We start from the raw sequence: 24,786 nt of genomic DNA, 5'->3' as shown, positions 1-24,786 counted from the left end.
GTGGAAGGTGTCCCTGCCCACAGCAGGGGGTTAGAACTAGATGATCTTTAAGGACCCTTCCAACCTAAACCATTCTGTGATTCTATGATCCCACCCACAATCTGATTTGAATGACAAGAATCCACTTCCAAGGGACACAACATTGCTTGTGTCTGATGAAAATGCAAGGCTGGATACTGTACAAGGGCTCTCTGCAGCAGGCTGCCTGCACAGCCTGCTGCCTGGGCACCACAAGGATAAAAACTGTGTAGAGTGGTACCACCTACTGCTCACTGGTCGGTCGTATAATCACCTGCCACCCATTGCAGAGCAAGGGAAAGCAACCTCAGGAGGGTTCAGGAAGATTAGCCTCTGTGGATGATGCTGGATTTAAACCAGCTGAGGATGCAGCCAGCCTCTGGGCCCTCATTCCAGAGCATGCCACCCCAACAGTGACAAGCTCAAACTGATTCTGCATATGTTGGCTTTTTTCCTCAGGAGCTGCACATACATGTTTAAGAGGCCAGACACAAATGCCATGTGACATAGATGTTAGAGGACAAAAAACTTCCGCAGCCAAACAACAGATATCTGCAAATAATCAAGTTACTCTTTTTCTTCCACATCTATTTTTGTTTAGCTCCAGATCCCGGTTGTTCCGGGTGCAAGAGAGAGCAAGAGCTGCTCAATTAAAAGCGCGCAGCTGGTCAAAAAGCAGAGATGACGCAGGTGAAGCCAGGAGCAGCTCAGAGCTCGCTGCCTCCGCTGCGCTCCCAGTGCCATCGTGCGGTGACACGTGTGAGCACAACGGGTACCAGGGGCACAAAAGCCAGCCTCACTCGGCCAATAACTCAGCAAGGAGGCTCTCCCAGCCTCGTAAAACATGAAGGGAAAGCTCAAGTCAGCAAGAGTCTGAAATGAAATATAGCTCACTCCTTCAATTTAGTGCTATCTTTCCTGTTGGCTTTTATATGGTCATTTTTCTTGAAGGAAGAAGATTTATATTTAAATAGGTCTAGAAGCATAGATGTTTGAAAGCATGGTACAAAAGCAATACTCACACATGCTGCATGATCACAGCAAAGCAGAAAAGCTTAAAAATCAATAGTCCAGGCTGGAAATAAAATGCAGTGTATGTGACCCTCAAGTGCAGTAAGTCAGGACAAGTCCAGTACTGAGTTTGAAAGGTAACTCTGTCCTACATATGTGAGTTACTCATCACAGGCCATCCACATTCCCAGTCTTAGCCTCAGAGATACTGAGGATTTTCCAAAATAAACCATAATTTCCATAATCCAAGGAGCTATTTTACCAAAAGGAGTGTGCTCAAAACTTCCTGCTGACTGAGACATGAACTGGGTTTTAAGACAACACTGTTTATTCCAAGGACTTGAATAAACTTCTCAGCATTGACTGCATCTGTGCTTACCATAGGTTTCTGAGCAGGATTCCCAGAAGAATTGTTGTGTCCTAGGACAAGGCTTTTTTACCTGTTCACTTCCTTTAGGATCTTCCCCATGTTCGTGATGCTGCGCATCCTGTACAGGAACCACTTGTCCATGGCTGTGAGCTGGTGAATGACATCCACAGGGACTTCAGCATCCAAGGCCTGCCAAAAACAAGACAGCACCAAACAGCCCCTTAAACACATTGCACAAATACAGCTCTAGTCTGCAAACAGCTAGCAGCAAGTATATATATCATAAAGAAAAAAAGTTACGTAGATCAAGCCGTACAAAGCAAATGTTCACCTGCCTCCTGACCCCAGGGAGGCCCCAGCCACTTCTCCCTGTGCTCTGGTTCCAAAAGCTGGCTTCTGTTTCAGTGAGAGAGGTAATTTGCTTTTCACAGAGCCAGCAGCCAGACAAGCTGATGGCAGCTAGGATGGGTGGCCACTGAGAACACGCTCAGCTAACTACAGGGAGCCACATTCAGGCTGCAGTGACCAGTCCTCCATCTGCACCTCTTACCATTCAAGTTGCCTAAATCTCAGACTCACTGCCAACCTCCTAGCTGCAAAAGTAAAACAGGAAGCTCCAGATTCTCAGATGTGAAGGAATGCTTTGCTTTGGAGCATAAATGTTGATATACCCTTGGAATACAGGACTGAATCAAAGCATGTGGCCTTGCAATACCTCTGGAGCAAGGCAAAGTCAGGTCCTGGGTGATGCTTGCAGCTACAGCATAGCTCTAGCTTCTCTCACTCTACCTCAAGATAATGTCAAGACCATTCAAATTTCCCTTCTTTCTTGCTGGGGTTATTGATGGGATTTTTTGAAATCAATTATTTATAGCTATGGGGTATAGAGGAACCCCACAGAGGTATTATTCATAAGACAATGGGTTACAAAACATCATAATATTAAAAAAACCCCAGCACCTCAGAGAGCCCTCAATATGATGTATTTTATCTCAATGCAATTTCTTGGGTCTTACCAGTGGTGTACAGTTACAACTCTCCTGACAAAGCAACTATAATCAACCACAATGATAATGCCAGCACGGTATCTTTGCTGAGCTAAAGTAATCAGGCTCATTAATTTCTTACCATGCTTAATTGTTTTCTTGCAGGGCAGCATCCCTGGAACAAAGCCAGAGTAATGCCATTGAAGAAAATTCCAGAATTAATCCAGGAACGAGCTCGGTCCACTGCACCCCAGCATTATTCCCTCGAGCTACAAAATTTGGGCACAATGTTGGTATCATCACCATGGGCTTCAGCAATGGGGAGATCCTTCTGCCAGCTCAGAGAAATGGGTCACTTCAGGGAGGGACCACCCACATGGACAAGGGATGGGTGGTAGCTCTCTGCAAAATACTGTCACCACCTTCTGCCTTTCCTAAAGAATTCCCAGTCAGCTTGCCTCTATCTCCCTCTTGAAATTATCCTCTTGTTCTGAGAGGTAACAACTGCTCCCTGCAATTTCCTGTGTGCTCACAAGCAGTGGTGAAAACCTCTAACACATTTTGCTCCTTTAGAGTGCCCAGTCTTCAGCTCATGCTTGGCATCCAACAGCCACTGCTCTTCCCAATGCCTGCAGTGACAAGCCTGGGGCCCTCACAGCAGTCCCTGAGCACTGGCAGTGACAAAGCTGGGCTTCTCAGGCATTTCTGGGTACACTTCTGGTCTGAGGCAACTGGTAAGGAGTCCTTCCCATCCTGATTCTGTAGTGCTTGGAGGGTGAGGTCACATTGCCACATTAGTGGGATGTGAGCAGGTCTTTTTCCCTGTCCATCTATTTTTACAAAACACATGCAGACTTGCATATCTTCAGCATCTCCTACTCTAAGTCAATGGTCCCTGAGCACACAGGAAGCATGATCACATGCTCTTAAGCTGGTTAGGACACTTTATTTTAAAAGTCTCAGGGATCTTCAAAGAAAACTGAAAAAAATTTATCCCTTCCACTCTTTCATCAGAGGAGGGACAGGGAAAATCAACCACCTTCATCCCTGTTGCATAAATCTGGAGACTGGGAGAGAATGAGTTAGCAGACATTTCTTGCTCGCTATTACCACATTTCCAGGGGCAAATCATGTTTCCAGGCAACAGTGTAGAATTTGCTCAGGGAGGCCCTGAACTCCAAGGGCTTTCCTCTCTTCAAACCTACATGAAGGAGTACAGCCAAAACACACCACGGAAGCAGGAGAGGAGAGACACAGCAGGACAGTGTGACTTTAGAGCCCTGCTCAACTTCAAGAGCATCCCATCCAGCAGGGACTGGGGTTTACAGGACTGCCTTCACACCAAGAGCCATGGAGCAAGCCTGGCCTCCAGGCCAAGCAATGAAGGGCAGCTCAGCTGCCTCTGCTTTCTCTAGGGACAGCACCCTTGTTGCTTCAGTTCCATCCTGGCTCCTCACCAAAGAAAGTATTTAGCTGCCTATGGGCAGCAGCACAAGTGCAAACTGCACATCTGTAGTGTGGACAGCTAGGAGACCAGGGCCCTGGTGTGAAACAGTGTGCACCAGCTCCACAGCCTAAGCCTTCTGAGGCCACTTGCACACAACCATAAGAGGAGCAGAAAACACCTGACAAGCTGAGCATCCCTGCTCATCAGGCTGTTCCATCCTTGCAGCACTCCCACTCTGGCCAAGGAACACGTCTCATCTATGTCAGCCTCTCTCCTGTGCCTTCTTTTACATGACAACAGGGAGCCCCATTACAACAGCAATAGCTCTGAATGGCAGCTGAACTCCCTTTCCTTGCACCTGAACAGTTGCTGTTGTCATCATCCAACAGGCAAAGAAGTAAGTAAAAAAAGTAAAAAGTCTCAGAGGGCTGACTAGTGGGGAGGAGAAGAGAAAATATAAAATATAACAAAGGTCCATCCTGTTTCAAATGGAGCTGATGATGGCTAATGGGGACTTAACGTGGGCTTTTAAAGGTCAACAAGCTGGGAAGGGATTTCCATACAGACAGCCCCAGGTGCCAGAAGCACCTCTTACTTGTACTGCTTGCCTCAGTTATTAATGGGGATGGATTCATGCACTGTGTTGGGCAGAGGCAAATCTTTATAAGGAGGGACTAAGTTTTTTCTTGCTTTTTCCAACAGATCCCAGTGAAAAAACCAGTGTTCAGTGGGACCCAAACTCACCTTCATCTCCCCAGATACCCTGTGTTAACATGGGTCTAATTTTAATCTTTCACAAAATCTCTCTGAACCACTCAGAGACCCAAGAAATAAGATTTTTCTCTCAGTCACAAGAAAAAGGCTGTAATAAAGACAAAACACAGCTGCTGGAGGATCAAGACATGCACTTCCCAGCTTGAAAAGCAAGAGGGAACAGCTGGACAAGCTACACATTTATAAAACACTTTGTGATTTTTCTTCAGGCCATTTATAAGAGGAACAGCTACGTGAAACCTTTTGACTAACACAGCACAGGCTCAGCTCCTCACTCATGTGCAGGTGTAACGAGATGTACCTACACGTGAGCACAAAGGGCTTAAAGACTCCACCACACAAAGTCAGGGGCACAAAAAAGAGTAATTGGGCATTCCCTGCCAGGAAGGTTTGCAATCTTAAAACAAACAAACAAACAAAAAAATCACACCATCCAGGTAAGCAGGAGCTATAAAAGACAGCCATGTCCTCCTCTTCATAGAGGGTATGGACAGATGGGCACGTTACCTGCAGCAAAACCAAAGTGTGAAATTGCACTTACCTTCTGAAGTAATTAACCCCACATTTACCACATGATATACACAGGCAAACACTGTGAAAAATTTAATCTCACAGGAGAGGAAAGTAATCCAGGTGTCCACCAGCACCCAGCTATGAACTAAAGTAACAGGACACCAGAATGCACCTGATGCTGAATGCAGTGAGCACAGGCTAAGATTGTACCATCAAAAGGCAAACACATTGCCTGAACATGGAAGATGCAGAAAGCATAAGCAAGAATCCTACTCAAAGCACTCCCAGTGAGCTTGACAGAGAGAAGCAAGGGAATGAAGAATACTCAGCCTTTGTCACCTCAGCTGACCCAATCCTGTAGCTCCAATTCAAGGGACGTAGGCCAAGGTCTTTCTATCTTTTGTTACCTTGGCTATTGCATATATCCGAGTGCTGGATGGCTCAGAGAGCTCCTTCTGGAGATCCACAATGGCTGGCCAGGCTTTATTCATAGGCAGCTGTGAAACAAAGCCATCCACTGAGGGGTGGCACATCCTCAGGGCCTTTTGGAAGCTCTCCTCAAACGTGCGTCCGATGGCCATGACCTGTAAGGGAGAGCACATCTACATGAGCCACAGTGAGCCAAGCCTGGCTGTGCCCTGACTAACAACGTGGGGACAATTCCAGCCACAAAGACAAGCACACACAGAGATGGGAGCCTTTGGACTCCTCCCTAAGACAGTCCTGCTGACTGAGCCTTGGTAGCCCCACTTCTAGATCTGACTCTGCTCATGGGATCAATGGGGAGCTCCAGACAAGCGACTGGTTGGCTTTTTGGTTTTGGTGGACTGCACTTTTGGTTTCCATCTCCCTGTCTGTAACACACAGAAGGATGCTGCTCTCCTCTGTAAACTGCTTTAAGGGAAGCACTCTGGTAGAGGGAAACATTATGCAGCAGCGTGGGTATAGTAACATAAAAGAATATTTCTGTTTAACAGCCTGTTAGAGATAGAAATTCACAGTGTGGATTTTAAGGTTCAGGAGAAACCTGCTTCCTTTAAATTACATTTAACAGTAACTCTCCCCTGTGAGGGTTCTCTTAAATGATTACTCCTCCTTGGCACAGCGGCACTGGGGTTTCCCTCCTTCAGTCTTGACACCATATCTAATAAGAAAACAAGCCTTTCTGTCTAGAAATCTGTGAGGTAACAGAGCTCTTTCTCAAACTTTTACATTTTTATTTCCCAGTGCAGTGAGACCTTAACAGCATAAAAACCTTCTCAAACACAATGCTGAAAAATGTCAAAAGAAAAAAATAACACCGCTTTCTCTTTTCTCACAGCTCCAGGCCCACTGCCCAGTACAACAGAGCTCAAAAAAAGCCAGGCCAGACTGTTCAATTAATAAAAATGCCGTAGGTGCTGCGATCTGGCTTCAAGTTCAGGCCTGGGGAGATGACTGTTCCATACTAATAGAGACACAGTGGCAAGAAACTCTTTGCTTCAAAGACTCCTTTTCCTACCCACAGGTCCTGCAGATTAACCTTCTTGCTCAGTTCTCCCAACAGCTGCAAGCAGCAACCCTTGGGCTTCTCCATCCCTGCCTCAGCTCACCTGCCCTGTTAGAGCACTGACTCTCCCTGTATCTCTGTCCTGCCTGGAAAAGGACACAGGTTCAGGCTCTTCTGTGACATATGGACAGACTGGAAGGACTCAACATCTCCTTCTGTAAATATGTATGGCCAGGAAGTTCCACAGCTGATGGTGCAACTGCATTTAGGAACTCCAGTTCTACAGAACAGTCCCAAAACCCCTAAGCAGAGAGGGTTAATATCAGGAAGCATCATCTCACTGAAAACAAAAACCCACCTCATTATCATTAAAAGCCAAAACTGCCAATGGAAGATCAAATTCTAATTAATCTTTCCAATTCTGATGAAGGCTTCTTGTTCAACAACAACAATTATATTAGGAACATCTTGCATATCAAAATAACTTAATAAAATAACTATTTGAAAAGACAACTGAAAAAATACACAAATTATTTTGCTTTGGTGGCTGATATGTAATTAACTAATTAAGTGGGAAATTTAATGATTTTGTCTTAATTTCCCCCTTCTTAAAACATGGTCTGAAAATACTGTTACTGTCCAGACATCTTAAAATCTGATGTAAGAGACTTCATCTCTAAAAGAAGTCAAAACTTGAGAGCAAGATGACAGTTGGTGTTTGGATTTCGAGGCTGAGATCTGGCATATGGTTTTAACACAGAGGACAAATAACTTGGGAAGAACTGAAAGCTCATGGGCACCACTGAACATCTTAACACACTATTACTCCTGAAATTGTACTGTAATTAACCACCACTACAGAACCTCAAACTAAAAAATAACTCTGAGAGCCCTGGAGTGAGTGCTAGGAATGAAGTCAACCCCAGGTGATCTCTTCCTTTAGGAGTCAAACCATACAGTGATATCCAACATTACACCGTCCTAACTAATTTCCATTTATTATAGTACTGGATAAAAATCATTTGAGCTTAATATACATCCTCCAATTCATTAGATCCTTGAAGATAGACACTCTTGAGGGTTTCCAAGTAGGAGAAATGGCTTTCCTAAGGGACAGAATGGAAGGTGAGAGTCTTGCACTTGCCTCTCCCACACTCTTCATGGAGCTCCCAATCCGGTTGGAAGTGTGCTGAAAACGGTCCAGATCCCAGCGGGGTATCTTGGTCACAATGTAATCCAGGCTGGGCTCAAAGCAAGCAGACGTTTTTCCTGTCACCACATTCTTGATTTCTGGCAAGGGAATCCCCAAGGCAATTTTGGCAGCAATGAACGCTAATGGATACCTGTCAGAGAGGAGAAGTAGAGAACAGTAGAGTGGAAAGAACTTTGCGTTTGCAAATCCCAGGAGTGGATCCAGATGTGAGGTGATCATCCCTCTTCAACACAAGGGAAGGCTCCTGTGCTGAAGCACAGCAGGACCCACCCAGCCTCCTACCTCAACACATTGCAGAGCTACCTCCCTAGATCTGGGACTTGCTTTTTTATCCACCATTCCACCCCTTTCAGTAGCTGTCACATCCACTGTGAGCCCACTCTAACAGATACGTTTAGCTGCAAGTCTGTCATTGAAAAAGAAAACAATCAAACACCCACTGTCCAACAACATGGCTTATCTCCAGCCTGCTATGGGTCTTAAATAACCATAAGAGTTGTTGAGAACTGCAAATGAGAGATTAATTTGTGCTTCTCAACAGCATCTGCAAAGTACAATTAAGAAGCCAATTTTTAAACAGCCTGCTTTGACCATCCTTATCTTGATTAGTTTATGATTAGCCAACAAAACAAAGGCAGCTAGCAATGCCATTTGCATCAATCTGACAGACAGCTCATTAATAACTTTGCCCTCTGGGTCCCAGAGATGATTTGCAGCCAACATATGGATACAGTGGATGTGCTTTGCAAGGATTAGGCTCCCACACACGTGCCTCCTGGGAGCTTTTCCATTTGTAGTAACAGCATCAGCAGGCTGGAATGACCTGGAGGGCTCACTAAGCCCACCCGCCATCTCCCAGCAGGACCAACCCTCCAAGGGTCAAAACTAACAGATGCTGACAAGAGCTGTTCTTAGAAGCTTCCCATGCAGAAATCTGTACCTTACTGACCTGACTGCTCCAGAATTCTCTCTACAGCCAACTTCAGTCTTCCTTGATGAAAATTTTGGCCACAACTCCATGTTTTAACTACATGGAAGGCAGATGCTGCAACTCTTATTCCTTGTAGCTGTCACCTACTTATTTAAATAATACATTGATCCAAATCCCTTCCTCTCTCTTTCTGTTCTGCTCTTCTCAATTTTTTGTTTTTTCATTTGTTCTGTAACATTTTGGTTTGTTAAAATAATCTTACCCTGTTGCCTTGGAGGCCAAAGCTGAACTTCTCGAGAGCCTGGCATTAACTTCAATGATGTAGTACTCCAGGGAAGTTGGATGCAGAGCAAACTGGATATTACACTCTCCCACAATGCCCAAATGTCGGACAACTTTGATGGCACGATCCCTCAGCATCTGAAACTCCTCATTACTGAGTGTCTGGCTTGGAGCCACCACAAGAGAATCTCCTGTTTGTCACAAGGTAGCAGAGAAGGAAAATGAGAAGCAGCTCAGCAGCAGTAAATTGCAGCCACACAAGTCACTGTCTTTGCTAACCTACTACTAGTAATGACATTACCAGAGATTACAACTTGTGCATGCACAGCTGGTGAAAAGCACAGATAGTCAGAAGCCCAGAACTGGAGACAGGCTCAGGAATCTCATGGAAAACACAATCACAGGTGTAGGTTTAGTCTGTTTCACACCCTATCTGGCTGTATTCAGGACCTGAACAGTATTTTCCTAGCCCAGTTTATCAATCACAAAGGTCTGTCAATAACATCAAGAAGAACAGCACTGCATAAAAAAGTCACTGAGCCAGCCTTTGCCAAAGCCTACCTGTGTGGACCCCCATAGCATCAATGTTTTCCATGTTGCAGACAGCAATACAGTTATCAGCAGCATCTCTCACAACTTCATACTCTATCTCCTTCCAGCCAACAACTGACTTTTCCACCAGGATTTGGTTAGTCATTGCAAATGCCTGGGAATAGGTTAGGGAAAATAAACACCAAAAAAAACCAAAACACAACACTCCCCCAAAAACCTGCATCAAACTCCTTATTTGACCATATTGCACATTTAAGACTTATCTCCAGACATCCCACACCAAATGAAAGAAGAAAATAAGCTCATAACATTGATAACAAGTACTTTCTATTTTTCTCTTTCTTTCTTAAAAATTGCTTTACTGTGATTTGAAAGGCACATTTGAAAATATGTATGTGATACAATGGGGAAAAAAAGGATTGGCATGTGTGCTTGCAACCGTATATAAATAACAAAGAGGAATATAAAAACATCTAAGGCTTCAATCATGCAACAGACAGGCTTTTATGTGGGCAGCCCCAAGGATTTCAATAGGAGAGCACTGCAAAAAGCAAAATGACTGAGTGATGGGAGCGTAGGTGCCAGCAAACACTACGTAATTAATAACATTAATAATGTTGCTCATCATTGGCATACTAACCAGAGGCAAGGGTCATGATTTATTCTTAAACTAATCTTGAAAGTATTCCTCAGTACATGAGGCAAAAATGAAAAATACAGTTTGTTGGTAAATGAGCATCACCTAAGGGAATACATGGCTTTAATATTAGCAGATAGAAAACATTAATCAATACTTGCTTAAAACCCTAGAAAGTGATGGGCACATTATCAATCCATCCTTTGGCAAAGCTTCTTGTTATAATGCTGCCCATGAATTGGCTCTTCAGTCTGCTCCCATCTGTCATTAACTCAAGCTGTTACTTAAACGCTGCCCTTAGCTCAGTTGCCAAAAATCACACACAAAAAAAAGAAAAGGTTAGAGGAATGGCACTTCACACTGGCTTAAGCAGGCCCTGACTTGGTGGGGATGTAGCAGGAACACCTAACCTGCAAACCAGTCCTGGATGCTCCTGTATCCTTCTCTCACTCAATGAGCAGATTTGGGAGACACAACCTCAAGGCCAGGTTACCTGAACTAGTTGAGCTATCAAACACCCCGTGTTCAGTTATCTGAATTGTAAACAGTGCAGTCCAGTGCCTGAAAATCCAGTTCACTGAATTACTACAAATCACAACTGCTGGGCTGGAAATGAGCATCCAAATTTGAGTTAATTCAACAAGACCCAAATTGGTTTTCACTGTAAATTTTGAAATATCAATACTGAACTGGGAGGTGCTGTAAACTCTCCGAGGGACAGGAGGCCTTGCAGAGAGATCCAGATCAATTTTAGCATTAAGCCATGATTAATGGCATGACATTTAACAAGTAGAAATGCCAGACTTCAAACTTAGGATGAAGTACCACCTGGCAGAAGTAGTAACTGGCAACAGCCCTGCAGACAGGAATCTGAGGGGGCTGGTAGGCAGCAGGCTTACTAAAAAAAAAAAACCAAAAAAAACACCACAATGTGCTGATCAAAACTGGGTTCGCCTGCTGAAAAAAAAACAGGGTTTTCCTACTGAAAAAGACTTTGATATAAACCTGTCAGACAGTTGCACTCCCATGGTTTATGGGTGAATTTCTGCTTCCTCTAAACACAGCCCACAAGTGAGCCTGAGTAAGTGACATGTTTCCGACCTCACCGTGGATCTGCAAGATGGAATTCCTGCCCCCCTGCCTTCTCCTCGTGTGCCAGTCCTGTCCCCTGAGCCTGCCAGAGCTGACACTACCTAAGCAGAGTTTGTTCAGCACTAAGCACACCAGACCCAAAGTCTGTTTGCATGACAGGAGAGGTGGGGAACACAAAGAAGTCATTTGCACATACAGCTCTTAGCCACATCTGTATTATTTCTTTCTAGAGATAAGTGAAAGATTAAGAGGCTCAGCAAATCAGGGAAAGACAAACCTAAGAATTCAAAAGACCCATAGGGATAGAGTTTTATTTCCTGAAATTCTGCATTTTTGACAAGGAAAAAAGCTTTTGATTTGTTTTCCCCAGTTATCTGTTTACTTTTCCCAGCAAATGTTTAAACAATGCCAGATTTTCTAAAGAAAAAGATCTGTCTTCATAGACAGAGACAGCTGGTAGTTGTCAAATTATGAAGTGTCGTCCTGCTAAATGAGCTTTTGACCTAGGAGAATTACCATCTTTAGACAAAAACACAGAAGAGGCCCAAGCCTCCCAGCTTTCTGTCCCTAAGACCACATTATCACTCAGCATTTCAAATGTTTCCACTTCCTTAACACCATTTCATAATAATTTACTCTTGAAAGTAGGTGAATCTAGACCAAGGTATTTTCTTTCAAACCAAAACTGCTGAAAAACTTGCTGAAATTATGTCTTGTCATGAATTTAAAAGACCTGTCATTGAGCCATTTTCATTATCTGTCAGCAGGAATTACAAAAAGAGGGCAGTTCCTAATCAGGGCAAGGTAAGGTATGTACAATTCCAGTGTCTATGACGTTAGAAATTAGTATTTAAGAAAATCAGATGTTCAGATATTCCCTGAGTTTGCAGTTCCAGACACACCTTTGTACCAAGGTCCAGCAAACTTTCCTTATCAGGACATATGCCAGAGCCCAGACCACCAAGGGCATAGGCAGAACGGATCATGACAGGGTAGCAAATCTTTTCAGCTGCCTTCAGAGCATCTTCAACCTTAAAGGAATATTTCAGAAATAGATAGCAATTCAGATAAATAAAGTCTTCAACTCTGGTTACAAGGTTAACTGGAAATCCCATCAGTAAGACACTAAACTATCTGAAGATAAAATTAAAATAATAGAAGTTCACTTTTTAATATTCCCCTTTTCTGCTAAATAGCAGAAAACTGGAACATGCACTCAAGGAGGTGACTTCTGGCCTTAGCTGTATGTGGACTTCCTTGACTTGCCATGGACAATGTCCTTATATGATCTATCTTCAGAGACTTCAGCATGAAATAACCCCTCTTAAAGACATCCCAGTTTAAGACCAGTTTGATTTCCTCCAAACTTGAACACACCTTTCCACCAAACTGAATTTTATGTTTTCATTCTCCCATCCTCAAGAAAGATTTCGATCATGCTGATTTTGTGGATCTCCAATCCTAATTCTAAATGGCTTGTATATGATTTAGGAAAAGTACACCTGACATGTCACATACTTTTGTGCTGCAGCTCAGGAGTCACCCCAATATAATTTACTTTTCTCATCAATTGGCAAATTAGGTTAGGTTTTTGCAGTGCTTCACTGCATTTTCACTCATTTTAAATAGTGATGACCCAGTATTTATCACCAAGGAGTGCTGTACACACTACAGCATCCACAGCTGCATTCAGTTTTCACTCTAAAAAACGAGAAATATTTTCACTAAGTCAAATGGGCAACGGTAATAGCAATCACATCTTCAAATTGATCTGATTTACCGATTCCACTGCAAAGCTAGGAGCAATCTTTTCATTTAGCTCAGTTAGTTTATCAGAAAAAAGCTTTCTATCCTCTGTAGCCATGATGGATTCAACTGAGGTACCAAGGACCTTCACACCATACTGCTGCAGTACTCCTTGCTTGAAGAGTTCCACTCCTGCAGAGGAAACAAAGACACAGTTCTGAGGATTGATAGTAAATGAGGAATCGCAGAATTAAAGAAGGACAGAATGGTGTGGGTTGGAAAAAAACATAAAGCTCATCTCATTCCAACCCTCTGCCATGGGCAGGGACACCTTCCTCTATCCCAGGGTGCTCCAAGCCCCATCCAGCCTGGCTTTGGACATTTCCAGTGATCCAGGGGCAGCCACAGCTTCTCTGGGCACCCTGTGCCAGGACCTCACCACCCTCACAGAGAAGAATTTAGGGAATTTAGTACAAAGAAAGTATTCAAAAGATATCTGATTAACTGACAACTTGTCTGGCCTCATCCACAACTAATTTTATTATTTCTGTCAGAACTCAAAACCATAACATGAAATTTTCCATCATCAAATCCATGAAACCTGGAATAATACTACAGGTTACCACTTGGCCATCATCTGCACCACACAGCAAAGCAGCACAGATGAATATTGGTGCAAGAAGTTATATGAAGGTAACTTTTCCTTTTGATCTCTGCCTCAAGGTGGTCAAAATATCCCAAATCCAACTATGATAACTAAAAGCGGGACATATGAATTACTTTCAAGTACCAAACCCAGCAATTAGATGTTAAATTCACAGCTTAGGAATGACTCACTCCCCCATGGTTGTCTCTGTCACTCAGTAACCTGGCCAACGTGTGAGGCATGTGGGGCTTGGATACCTGCAGAAATTAATCTGCAGAACATGTGGTAGAATCATAGAATCATCCAGGTTGGGAAAGACTTCTAAGATCCACAGGTCCAGTGTTAACCTAGCAGCACTATGTACACCATTAAATCATGTCCCCAGGTGCCACAATCACGTACATTTTGAGCACTTCCAGACTGTTCCAATGCCTGACCATCCTTTCAGTGAAGAAATTTCTGCTAATATCCAAACTAAACCTCCCCTGGTGCAACTGGAGGTCATTTCCTCTGGTCCTGTCCCTTATTACTTTACTTGTTATCTGGTAAAAACCATGATTTGGCCTGCATGGAGTGCCAAGGCACCTGTCTCACACTCACCACAGTTGAGAGCAGTCTGGCCACCCATGCCCAGCATTAATCCATCAGGACGCTCTGCCTTGATGACCTCGATGACAAACTGAGGAGTGATGGGGAGGAAGTAGACAGCATCAGCCTGCTTCAAGCCAGTCTCATTGGTCTGCACTGAAGCAATATTGGGATTCATGAGGACAATTTTCACATTTTCTTCCTGAAAAATTAAAATCTGTATTAAAAATAGGCACATGTGGGAAAAAAAGGTTAACAGCAGCAGCAAGAAGAGATGGGATTCATCAAGCAGTTTAACAACAGTAGAATTTAAAAAATTATGTACTGTCCTATAAGAGACTTCTGATCTGAAGGCTGAGTCAATGCTAATTCTTTACTTTCATGCCAGTGAATCTTGAGGGAATGGAGATTCCCACATGACTCAGAAATTTGATTGAAATTGTTTAACACATTTAGGAGTTATATAGGAGACACAGGTACAAACTGCAACATACTCATGTCTGTCTGCCTTTGGAAATCAGATTAAAGGTGACAAAGCAAAAAATTTAATCAAAAGCTAATCTTTTCTTGCCAAGCAGTAGGTCTTTGAAGTTCTCAGATTTTTGTACAAACTAGTAATAGCAACAAAACCACTTTTTTTTCTTTGACCTTCCATAGAAATACTTTATTGTCCTGGTATTATCAGTTTAAAAATCTCATCCCATAACTTTTTTTATTTGATACTGCACATATTAAAAGACAAACTCTGCCTTTCTATGCAAGATGAAGGGTTAGCCAGAATTTTCACTGCTCTTTCTCTGTCACAGATAAGAAACTGAGACAGAGTGATAATAGATAATGAAGTTTATCTGTTTTCTGCTATAACATTCTTGCTGCTCTTTAGCTACAGACAGAAATGCAGTAGTTTGCTCATTAATAGAAAATTCTGAGAGCTGGGCAGGTCAATCCTCCTTACTCTTGAAATATCAGCACGTAATGAGGAAACCAACCAAGTTTTGCTAAAAATTTTAAGTGTGGCCAAGCTTAAAAAAAAAACCCACATCAACCACATGCAGTAGACATGCAGATACATAAAATTGTTCTACTGCTCTGTTGCAAAGGTGGACTGAAAAGTGTAAAGGCTGTGGCCTTATTTTTACAGGAGCTCATTCTAATCTCAATCAACTTCATGTAAGGCTGAAAAACTTTGCAAACATCATTTGCAAAAAATGCCAGTTATAGATGCAAATTACAGTTCCAAATGTAATTTTGAATATGTATATATATATACATATATATGGAAGTTATTAAAAGGTTAAAAAATGACAATTCCCATTGAAAAGAGGAATAGTAACAATACTTTAAAATATTATAAGGAAACAGACTGGAGAAAATGCTATGGAAGTGTTGCTAGGATCAGTAAAGAAAGTGCTATTTTCTCTCAGTTCACAATAAGCATGAAAATGCCATAGGATTTTTCTGTGTTTGTCTAAAATTTGTGATTGTTTGTCTCACTGCTTTGGGGGAACAAAAAAATAACTCACCTGGAGCAGTAGGACTCTCACTCGGAGCTCTCAGTGTTCAAGGGTTGGGTAACATTTCCTCTCCTTTCTTTGATAACTTAAAATACTGCCTTAAAGACTGGCTGTAAATTTCTGCTGACCTTTTTTCCCTGTCAAAATTTGGATTTTTTTTTTTTTTCACTGAAGCACACTTTCCTTGGAAATGAGTGGAACGGGGGAGGGAAAGAACATATAAAATCCGTATGGAAAATATTTTGGATTTAGACAAATTATTCTTAACTGGGTTGTTTTCATGGTGATGGTGAGGGAAAAGATCATAACATTCTTCTCTAATAAATGTATTTAGAAATTCATGCCTACAATTCTGTTGAAACAAATGGGGGAGGGAAAAGTTTATTACTTTTCAACAAGCTGGACTATCTGCACATCTCATCTCTTTCTTCCCTGCTTATCTGGGACAAGGTATTTTAAAGATCAACTAGCAGTGATGATGAGGATAATTAATGAGAGAATTTATGCTCTCTGTGCTGAGAGATAAATTTCATTGATATCTCATCATTCTGGCCCAATTGCTTGGGATGCTGGATTTTAATCCACATGCTGTTTCCTCTTGCAACCCTCTCCTTTAACTTCTGCCTTTTTAGTTTTTTATAAACATACAGAACTCTGTGACATGGCCACCCACTCTGCTGGAGACATTTGTTACAACTTAATTAAAGCAATGGATTAGTAATACTCCAGGAAGGCTCCATTTCTCTTTTTGTGTAATATCCACCTGTATTCAGCTGAGTTGGGATAATCCCAACAGAAAGTCATCCAGAAGATTTTCCAGGTGACCACAAGCCAGTCTGCAGATGCTCCTAGGCCTTGCTCTTCAGGGATGTTCTTGCCTTTGATGAATATTTTTTCAGACACAAATTTACTGACTGTGGAAGTCCCATCTCCACAAGACTTTTTAGTCTTTAAAAGAAGCACCAATTTAACTGTCCAGGACTAAATATCACCTTCTTGTAATGAATCAGCATCCAAGAGCCAAGTAAGAGCAGGACCACACAGCAGAATGAATCAGAACACCAGCACTGAGAATGAATCAGTGCTGATTCATAACAAAAAAAAAAAATCAAACAAAATGAACAATCTAAGGGAAAAGAAATTTCTCCTGTGTCCTGTTAACTGTCCATTCTCTCCCAGCAGCTTGCCATGGAAGGGCTGAGCAGCCACTCCTCTCACATGCAGCCCTGAATGCCTCTGCCAGAGGCAAGGTCAGGAAGGGCAAGCTCTGCCTCTGGATCAGCCTACAGATCACAGCAGCTCTTGGGTAGCCATGTGAAGGGAGCCTCCCCTCTGTGGGAGGTCAAACTGAGGAGATTTATCACTATAAAACCCCACTTTCTTCCACAATCCCAAACAGAGTTTAAAAGACAAGAGAGAAAAAAGAAAAAAAAATTAAAACAAGGAGATACCTCTTTTCCAAATGGGTCATTATTGACACTCCCACACTCTGGGATCCTCTGCTCCTGGCCTGTACTTTCTTCTGATGATGTGGTCAGTTTGAACTAGTAGCCAGCAACAGCAATACAGCATACAAACAACACACATGCAATATAAGATGTGTTGCAACATGGGGACGAACCAGAGCAGCCCAGATTATATTTAACATTACTAAAACTGATTTTTCCATTCCTTCACTCCAGGGTCAGTAAAGGAATGAGATATTTGTGGCATCAGGACAGCCTCAGAACCACTCACAACCATCAGCTCATCTGAAGGCAGCTGCTACTTCTGCTCTGACTCTGTCAGGCCTCTGCAAGCTCCCTCTTCCTTCTTCACATGAGGTTAGACATGAACTTGGGGCTTGGGTAACTCTTACATTACCAGTAATAACCCCACTACAGGACATCCTACCCTTCTACACCCTTCTCCTAGCATGAACTTTTGCCCTAGCAACCTTTCTAGGACCTGTTCTGGAAAAAAAAAAAAAAAACAAACTTGACATATATGACCTTTAAAACTCCTCTCATTTAAAAGAAATACCATTTGGAAAACCTGCCTTGATGAGGGGTTCTTTTGTACAGCAGTAGCCAACTGTTCAGCTGTTATTGGTTGTCTACCTTGCAGTGTGTTGACAGACCACAAAAGTTCCAAGTTTTCAACTCAGGTACATCTGACCATATTCCTCCTCCTCCACTTCCATTCAGTTTAACAAGCCTGGAGCAACCAGGCACACATCACAAACAGCAAACTCCTTGAAGACTGTGATGGAAACCCCAAGAACATCTCTCTTTGGAAGATAATTCTGAGTGGTTAACTCACATCACTCAACTAGCAAGTACTCCAAAAAAAATTGCTTATTTTCCCTGTGGTCATTTATCCTCGCCAGCTTCCTTGCCCCAGCTGGACACAGTTGGAGGATCAGTCTGGCTGTGAGAAGGGAAAGATGAGGTTAATATTTTCACAGTATCTCCTCACCTTCAAGGCTTTCACAGCCTGCGATCCAGAGTAATCAAATTCCCCTGCCTGACCAATTGACAGACCCCCGGATCCTAGAATGAGAACTTTGGAGACCTGCAAGTGTCAAATGGCATGAAAACAATCAGTCCCAGTGTGGTGGATGATGAAATGAACAGAGACTGTGCAGCACTGAACAGTCTTAAATTACAAAACATGAGTTTTCAAAAGAGAAAAAGTTGCTTTCAAAATCACCCCAGTTTTACTTCTTAGAATATTTTTACTGGAATTCTCCCATATATCTCCATTTAGAGAAATATGTGACTCATGGATAAAGCATACAATAAACATGTTAATTGTATCGTGTGCTTATAGACAACAATACCTCGCTTTGGCTACCCACAAAACCCTGCCGCCTCTAAGACAGCAAGACTGTATGAAATTCAGCTCACATTAGGAATTTCAGACTTATTTGCTAAGCAACCAAGCACCAACATTATACTGCTGGCATGAAATCTCATGGCCAGATTATCCCAGGGCACCTCATTATACTGCTATGAAAGTACCTTTCTCAAGAGAACTGCAAAGAAAATACATGAAACATCAGAACTTAAAACTCTTTTCTTTGAAAGAGAGTTAATAACACAGGAGGGGCCAGATGACTGTGAGATAAGCAGCTGTCAAGACTTTTATAAGAGATGCCTCCTTTGACTTCCATGTGCTATTTCATTCCGTGGGTTCAGTAGGAATTAACTCCACTGACAGACATGAAAATATCTGTACACTGACCTCCACTCTAGAAGCTGTCACTCCAGCCTTGGGAAGGACCGAGGGAATGGTGGTGCCTTTCCCTCTCTTAACCAGGGAAATAAATGAATCAAATAGGAACTAGGAAAAACAAACACATGTATTTACTGCCAAAGCTGAACTAAATATATACCAAGCAAAGAAGGAAAACCCAGGCCATTTGTGAATTCATGCAATCAGCTCTGCTCTGCTGCCTTCAGCAGGCAGATTTACACCATCTCCGAAGAGGAAATCATTATTTGAAATTTATATAACAACTCTGACATATCTGACAAAGCTGCATTGAAGAAAGCGAGGTCATAATCAGGAAGAAAACACACATCAATCATGTCTGTGTGCTCTGTTTCTCTGTGGCTGCCCGTGCAACGAGTGAACGTGCACCAAAAGCTAAAACACAGAGGAGCATACACTGAACTAGCTCAGGGAACCATCTGGAATGGTGCCTACTACAGAGCAGGGTTCTGAGCAGGGATAGCTAAACATCAGCTGTGTGAAATCAGCATGTCCTTCCAGAGGAGATGCCAGGGCAGCTGTCAGAAAAGTGCTCTCCAAGCAGGCAGGGCAGGCAGGTAGCAGGACCCTCACTGGGATCCGGCAGCTACAGGCAGTGGGACAGGCTTCCCACTCAGCCCACACCTGCCAGGCTTCTGCCACACAGCCCCTGAGGCTGCCTGACTGCTGGGAATTACCTGTGGAAGGAGTATGGATGGCTCCTGCAAGCCTGTCAGGTTAGGCTCTGTGTTATCAAACCATCCCAGCACTGGGAGTGCACAGACTTGGAGAAGACACACAGCTGAGTTTTTTGAGTTCTCTGATATACACTAGTCAATCAGATCGCTATGAAAGTTCCTGATATCAAGAGATTTACTTGCAGATTTAATCAACATCATCAAATTAAGATTAACATAAGCATTTCTAGGTAGTCTTCCATCTTTGTCTCTCAGGAAATGCTAAATAGTTTATTTATGTTCAGACATGCTTCCTCTGCTTTCCACATCCCCTGATGCTGCTTAGTCATATTCTGTGACTATGCAACGAGTTGTTACAAAATTTGTGTGAAGTCACAGATGGGGGATTAAAATTTCATTTCACTTAGGAGAATGAGAGTGAGGATGTATGAATCCATTTACATAACTCTACAGTAATTATAAAATTTGAAAGTGGAACTAAAGTATATTAGAAAGTTAATGATTTTATTACAAAGCATCTGGCTAGTATTTTTTGCTGTTAAGATAAAATCCTATTCCTTTTGCAGTCTCTTTTGCAAGAGATTTCAGCCTGATCCTGCAAAGGCTTAAGCACTTTAGTAACTTCCAACACAGATAATCCCACCAGGACTGAATACATACACATCATATGAATGGAATCACTGATCCAAAGCACTAAGAAGTCAATAGACCTCTTGCTGCTGATTGTAATTAGCTCCAGATCAAGCTAAGCAGACACAAGCCTATGCATGACGGGGCCCTTTGCTAGGAACCTGACACTTCCAGACCCAAGGTTTAAGACCACCACCAACTGGTACACCAGCTGATAAACATCTGCACTCACAAAGCCATCAGAAAGCAAGCCCAGATCAGCCCTCATACATTACCTCTGTGTCCCTGGGCCCAGGATTTGCATCTGGATAGAACTGTGCTGTGAAAATCGATCTGGTCTCATGCATAATTCCCTGCAGGAATAAAAGTGACTCTCTTAGACACCTCCTGACAAGCAAGTGAACAGAAAGCCACACCTTATCCCTGTAAGCACTGAAGGCCAAAGGACAGAAGTGGTTCTAGGGGTTGTCAAATTGACACCCATTTCCTTCCCAGTCTCTTGCTCTGCTGTTAACCCTGCAGGGCCTGTGCAACCCTCAGCTGTCCATGGACTGGGGGGCACAGTGGAGACAGAGCTTCCACTGCAACACCGAACACTGATAAGCTGTAAGCATCTGACAGAGCAGGTACACAGGACTCCCTGCAGACACAGGGCAGAGAAGAAAAACATACACGGCAAGAAAAGATCACCTGGGACAAGGCTGTTATGGAATGAATGGCTTAACCATCCCAAGCTGATTTGCTCTGTCATAGATAAAATGGATTTTGGTCACACTCTTGATTTCCATAATCCACTTTAAATGCTGACACAGGGCCTCGATCTCTGCCCTGGGTTGGGCAGAGTGATGAAGGGGACCACTGCTGTGGACAAACAACAGCTATGAAGGACCTAAACTGAGTTTAGAGACAGTGTTTGTAGTTTCAGTTGGAGACAGGAAAAAATGATTTCTCATTTGAGTGGCCTGATAGCACCAAGAAGCATGATCCACTGGGAGACCACTCTGTAGGTGCCATTGCTCATGGTCCCCAATTCCAGACAGGAGCAAAAAGTTCCTCAAGAGAAAATTCAGGGAAAAGCAGCCCTGACACAACCTGCTTCCCTTAGGAAAGGGCAAAGGAGCCCAAACAGTCTCATGTACAGCCACAGTGCCATCCAGAGCTTCAGGGTGGGATGCCAGGATAGGACAGGGATAAGAGACGAGCTACTGATCTCAACATCATGTTATGAGTTTCTGCTCTCAGAATAAAGAATTCCATCAGTCTGTCACATTTTCCTTGAATGCTCATGTTCCTTGTAGTTACATACAAATGTTCATGAAAACTTTTTTAAATGTAAAAATGTAAAAATATAAAAAATATATTTTAAAACTTTAAAAAAATGTTCACTCCATGCCTTGTCAGTATTTGGAAACCTGTGCTGGCCCTGTCCAGCTGTGATAGGGCAGGTCATCCACAAGAAATGTGGTGTTTTTTGTTTTTGTTTTCCCAAGCTGAGGAATGCAACAGACTGTACACAACAGCCCTGACCCTGTTCTTGGCATGCTAAACCAACACAGTCCTTGTCCCTCTCCATCTGTGAAGGTTTAGGAGACTGTTGCTGCTTTGGGGCTCACAGAAATGTTTTTTAAGCTCACATGAAAGAACGTCATTCTACTAGAACCAGAAGACTCATGTCCAACCTTATCACCTTTGTCTCCAAATTCCAGCTAAAGCAAACATGAAAGGCCTGGGAATTAATGGGTTTAGTTTGTCAACAGTGAAAAAAAACTCATTTCAAAAATTGAACAGCTTTAAATTCTTGTGTATCAATGTTTTGTTTGGTAAAATTTGTCTACCTTTAGATACCTTTCTGTGTTTCGATATCCTTCTGTAAGGATAAAGAAAACCGCAAATGACAAACCAAGCTTATTCTAAAATCATCAGCTCAGTACAGCATTGTTCAATCTGCCAGACTTGATATTGGGCATTCATACAAAACAAGAGAGGGAAGCATATTTTCATGAGGGAAACTGCTTTTGAAAATAACTTTTTTTCATTGATTTCCTGATAATTATCAAGATTTTACTAACTTGCACAACACCGGACATCATGGAAAAGATTTATGTGGGCAATTACAAGCCTGAGATCTCAAACATGGATACCATTTGACATTGGACTTCATCTTGGATCATGTAAGCTATTCTCTAGGGGCAGCCCCTCTTCCTCATGCCTTTAGTCGTTGGAATTATATTCACAATAACAGACCAAATTCGATGGCAATGATATCCCTTTTCTGTGCTGGGCAACACAGGAACAACATAAACTGGTGACACGGGCTTGCACTGCTGTGCCACAAACCCTAAGAGAATGGCAGCCAAGTGAGCAGCACCAGCAGTAGGGAAATCATGGAAATTAATAAGGCTTCTGTTCAGGGAAATGATAAAGTCACTGTTGCAATCCAGTGCAGTGGGGCTGGCTGGTACAGTGGGGTACAGTGGCTACAAAGCAGAGTTCCAAGTAACGTAGATGGTCAAATCAACAAATTTAGCCTTGATAATGTGAGAGCAGGCTTACAGGAGATGAAATAAAGCTCACAGGAGGTGAAATAGAGGCTTCTCTGAGCAGAGCTCACCTCATTCGTTTGGTCATTGGCATTCACAAAGAGAGGCTTCCAGCCAGGAGGGAGGGTAGAGCCATCGATGGCATAGCCGTGGTTCTGAGCAGTGATGACAGCCTGTCCATTCACTGCATTCAGGACAGGCTGGTTCTGGCCTCTGGAAGAAAAAGGGATTAGAGGACACAAGTGCCAAATGTACTCAAGCACCACAATTAGGAGGAACTGCTAACTGTGGGGCTATACATAACAGTTCAACAGTAGCAGTAAAATACTGGCAGCCAATCTCAAAATGATAAATCCTAGGAGAAACTTTGCTGTTCTTCAGCTTGATAAGGATAAATTACATCAAATACTTTAAAAAAACACTCCAAGAAGTAGAGCATGACACAGCAGTTTAAACAAAAGGCAAGGAGAATGGCTGGGATGAAGGAGCAGTGTTACTGAGATGCCAGCTGCTCCTAAGGCAGTTCAGCAGCAGAGCACTGCTGTTCCATAGCCCTTTTCCAATGTTGAGCTGCTCTGCCTGGGAAGAAGAGCTGCCCCACCTGTTGGCCATCTGCATCTTGTAGGAAGTAGCTCCAGCTGCTATTCCAGTGATTAGATGCCCCATGCTAATTCCAAACAGGGGCTCTGGGCGATTGCTCTCCAGGACCTAAAATGAAAAGGTTTTCAACAGATATTGGAGTGTCACTGTCCAGCAGTTCCAGCATAAACCATGCTAGTTCCCTCACAGACTTGGGAAAAAGTTCAGTGCCAGAGTGGCAACAGCCTATGAAGGGAATTTTCCTCCTTCCCTCTGGTTCAGAGAGAAGCCTCAGAGCACAGCTTGGTGTCAGACTACTGGCAGGGAATAAGCAATGACACTGCATTACAGTCATTTAGCGTGTGACGTTATCCCAGGTGGGAGCTATGAAACCAGTGCTGTTCTTTCCTAAGATCACAGAGGACCTCAAAGAGCACAGGGTACTTCAAAGCTTCGGAATGGTAATTGTGGTCACCATGTTTGCCATGTATTGCTCCCCAGGGTCTATAAAGCCTTGTAGTAACTATTGGGCAGGAGACAAATCCCACCAGACTAACATGAAGAATATTCCAAGCAGCTGAAGTGTCTGAACACTTGTCCCATAACAAGTTAGGACAACCAACTGCTACTTCAAGCACTTAAAAAAAAAAAAAAAAAGGCAAATTATAAAGTATAATCAGCTTATAGTCATATACACTGTACCTTTCTGACATTCTGAATCACTTCCTGGGCCTTCATGGGATCCCCTGGACCTCCAGAAATTATGAGCCCATCATAATCCATGCCAGTGAAATCATGGTCCCATGGAACCAAATGCACTTCTGCACCTCGCTTAAAAAGAAAAAAAAGAAAAAAGTAAGAAATGAAGGGAGAGGGAAAACAAATGAATTTTTGTAAGGAGGTTCTTCCTATGCTGTCATGTCCCAGAGCCTGAATTTGTATTTCAGTCATCAGTTATCTCCTTTGCCCATGATCATCTTCTCTCCACTGTCTGACCATACTACTTTCACAAAACTGGCAGACTTGGCCCCTCGGAGCCACCTCAGTGTTTGTCAAGTTACTCTGAAATTCACTGATGAGATCACAACTTACTAATGGAAAGCAAAATAAGTGTGCACATGTAACATTCGTTCACTTTTACACAGTGCATTTATCCTAACTGCTAAATTAGGGCTTCACAGCCTTGTTCTATGACATGCCAGCTACACATCAAAACTGAGACAAACATCCACACTAGAAAATTGAATCAGGGAAATCCTGTTCATCTAGAGAATATGAGGACATTGCCTTCCATCC

At 42.8% G+C, this 24,786-nt stretch overlaps 1 protein-coding gene across 1 annotated transcript in view; it reads right to left on the bottom strand.

The window, feature by feature from the left end:
• Positions 1-24,786, bottom strand: part of CPS1 (carbamoyl-phosphate synthase 1) — a 101,492-nt gene that overhangs the window by 47,591 nt on the left and 29,115 nt on the right. The window contains exons 9-22 of the mRNA XM_068196475.1: positions 24,193-24,321; positions 23,513-23,619; positions 22,983-23,124; positions 20,647-20,724; positions 19,035-19,133; positions 18,267-18,362; positions 14,308-14,497; positions 13,096-13,253; positions 12,218-12,346; positions 9,596-9,740; positions 9,015-9,225; positions 7,753-7,951; positions 5,527-5,703; positions 1,470-1,588 (exon numbers count right to left, since the gene is read on the bottom strand). Coding sequence (XP_068052576.1) covers positions 1,470-1,588; positions 5,527-5,703; positions 7,753-7,951; positions 9,015-9,225; positions 9,596-9,740; positions 12,218-12,346; positions 13,096-13,253; positions 14,308-14,497; positions 18,267-18,362; positions 19,035-19,133; positions 20,647-20,724; positions 22,983-23,124; positions 23,513-23,619; positions 24,193-24,321 — 1,979 coding nt within the window. The remainder of the gene's footprint in view (positions 1-1,469; positions 1,589-5,526; positions 5,704-7,752; positions 7,952-9,014; positions 9,226-9,595; positions 9,741-12,217; positions 12,347-13,095; positions 13,254-14,307; positions 14,498-18,266; positions 18,363-19,034; positions 19,134-20,646; positions 20,725-22,982; positions 23,125-23,512; positions 23,620-24,192; positions 24,322-24,786) is intronic.

Source organism: Anomalospiza imberbis, chromosome 7 (genome assembly GCF_031753505.1).
Source record: "Anomalospiza imberbis isolate Cuckoo-Finch-1a 21T00152 chromosome 7, ASM3175350v1, whole genome shotgun sequence".
Classification (NCBI taxonomy): Eukaryota; Metazoa; Chordata; class Aves; order Passeriformes; family Viduidae; genus Anomalospiza; species Anomalospiza imberbis.
This window is presented reverse-complemented; position numbering and strand designations above follow the sequence as displayed.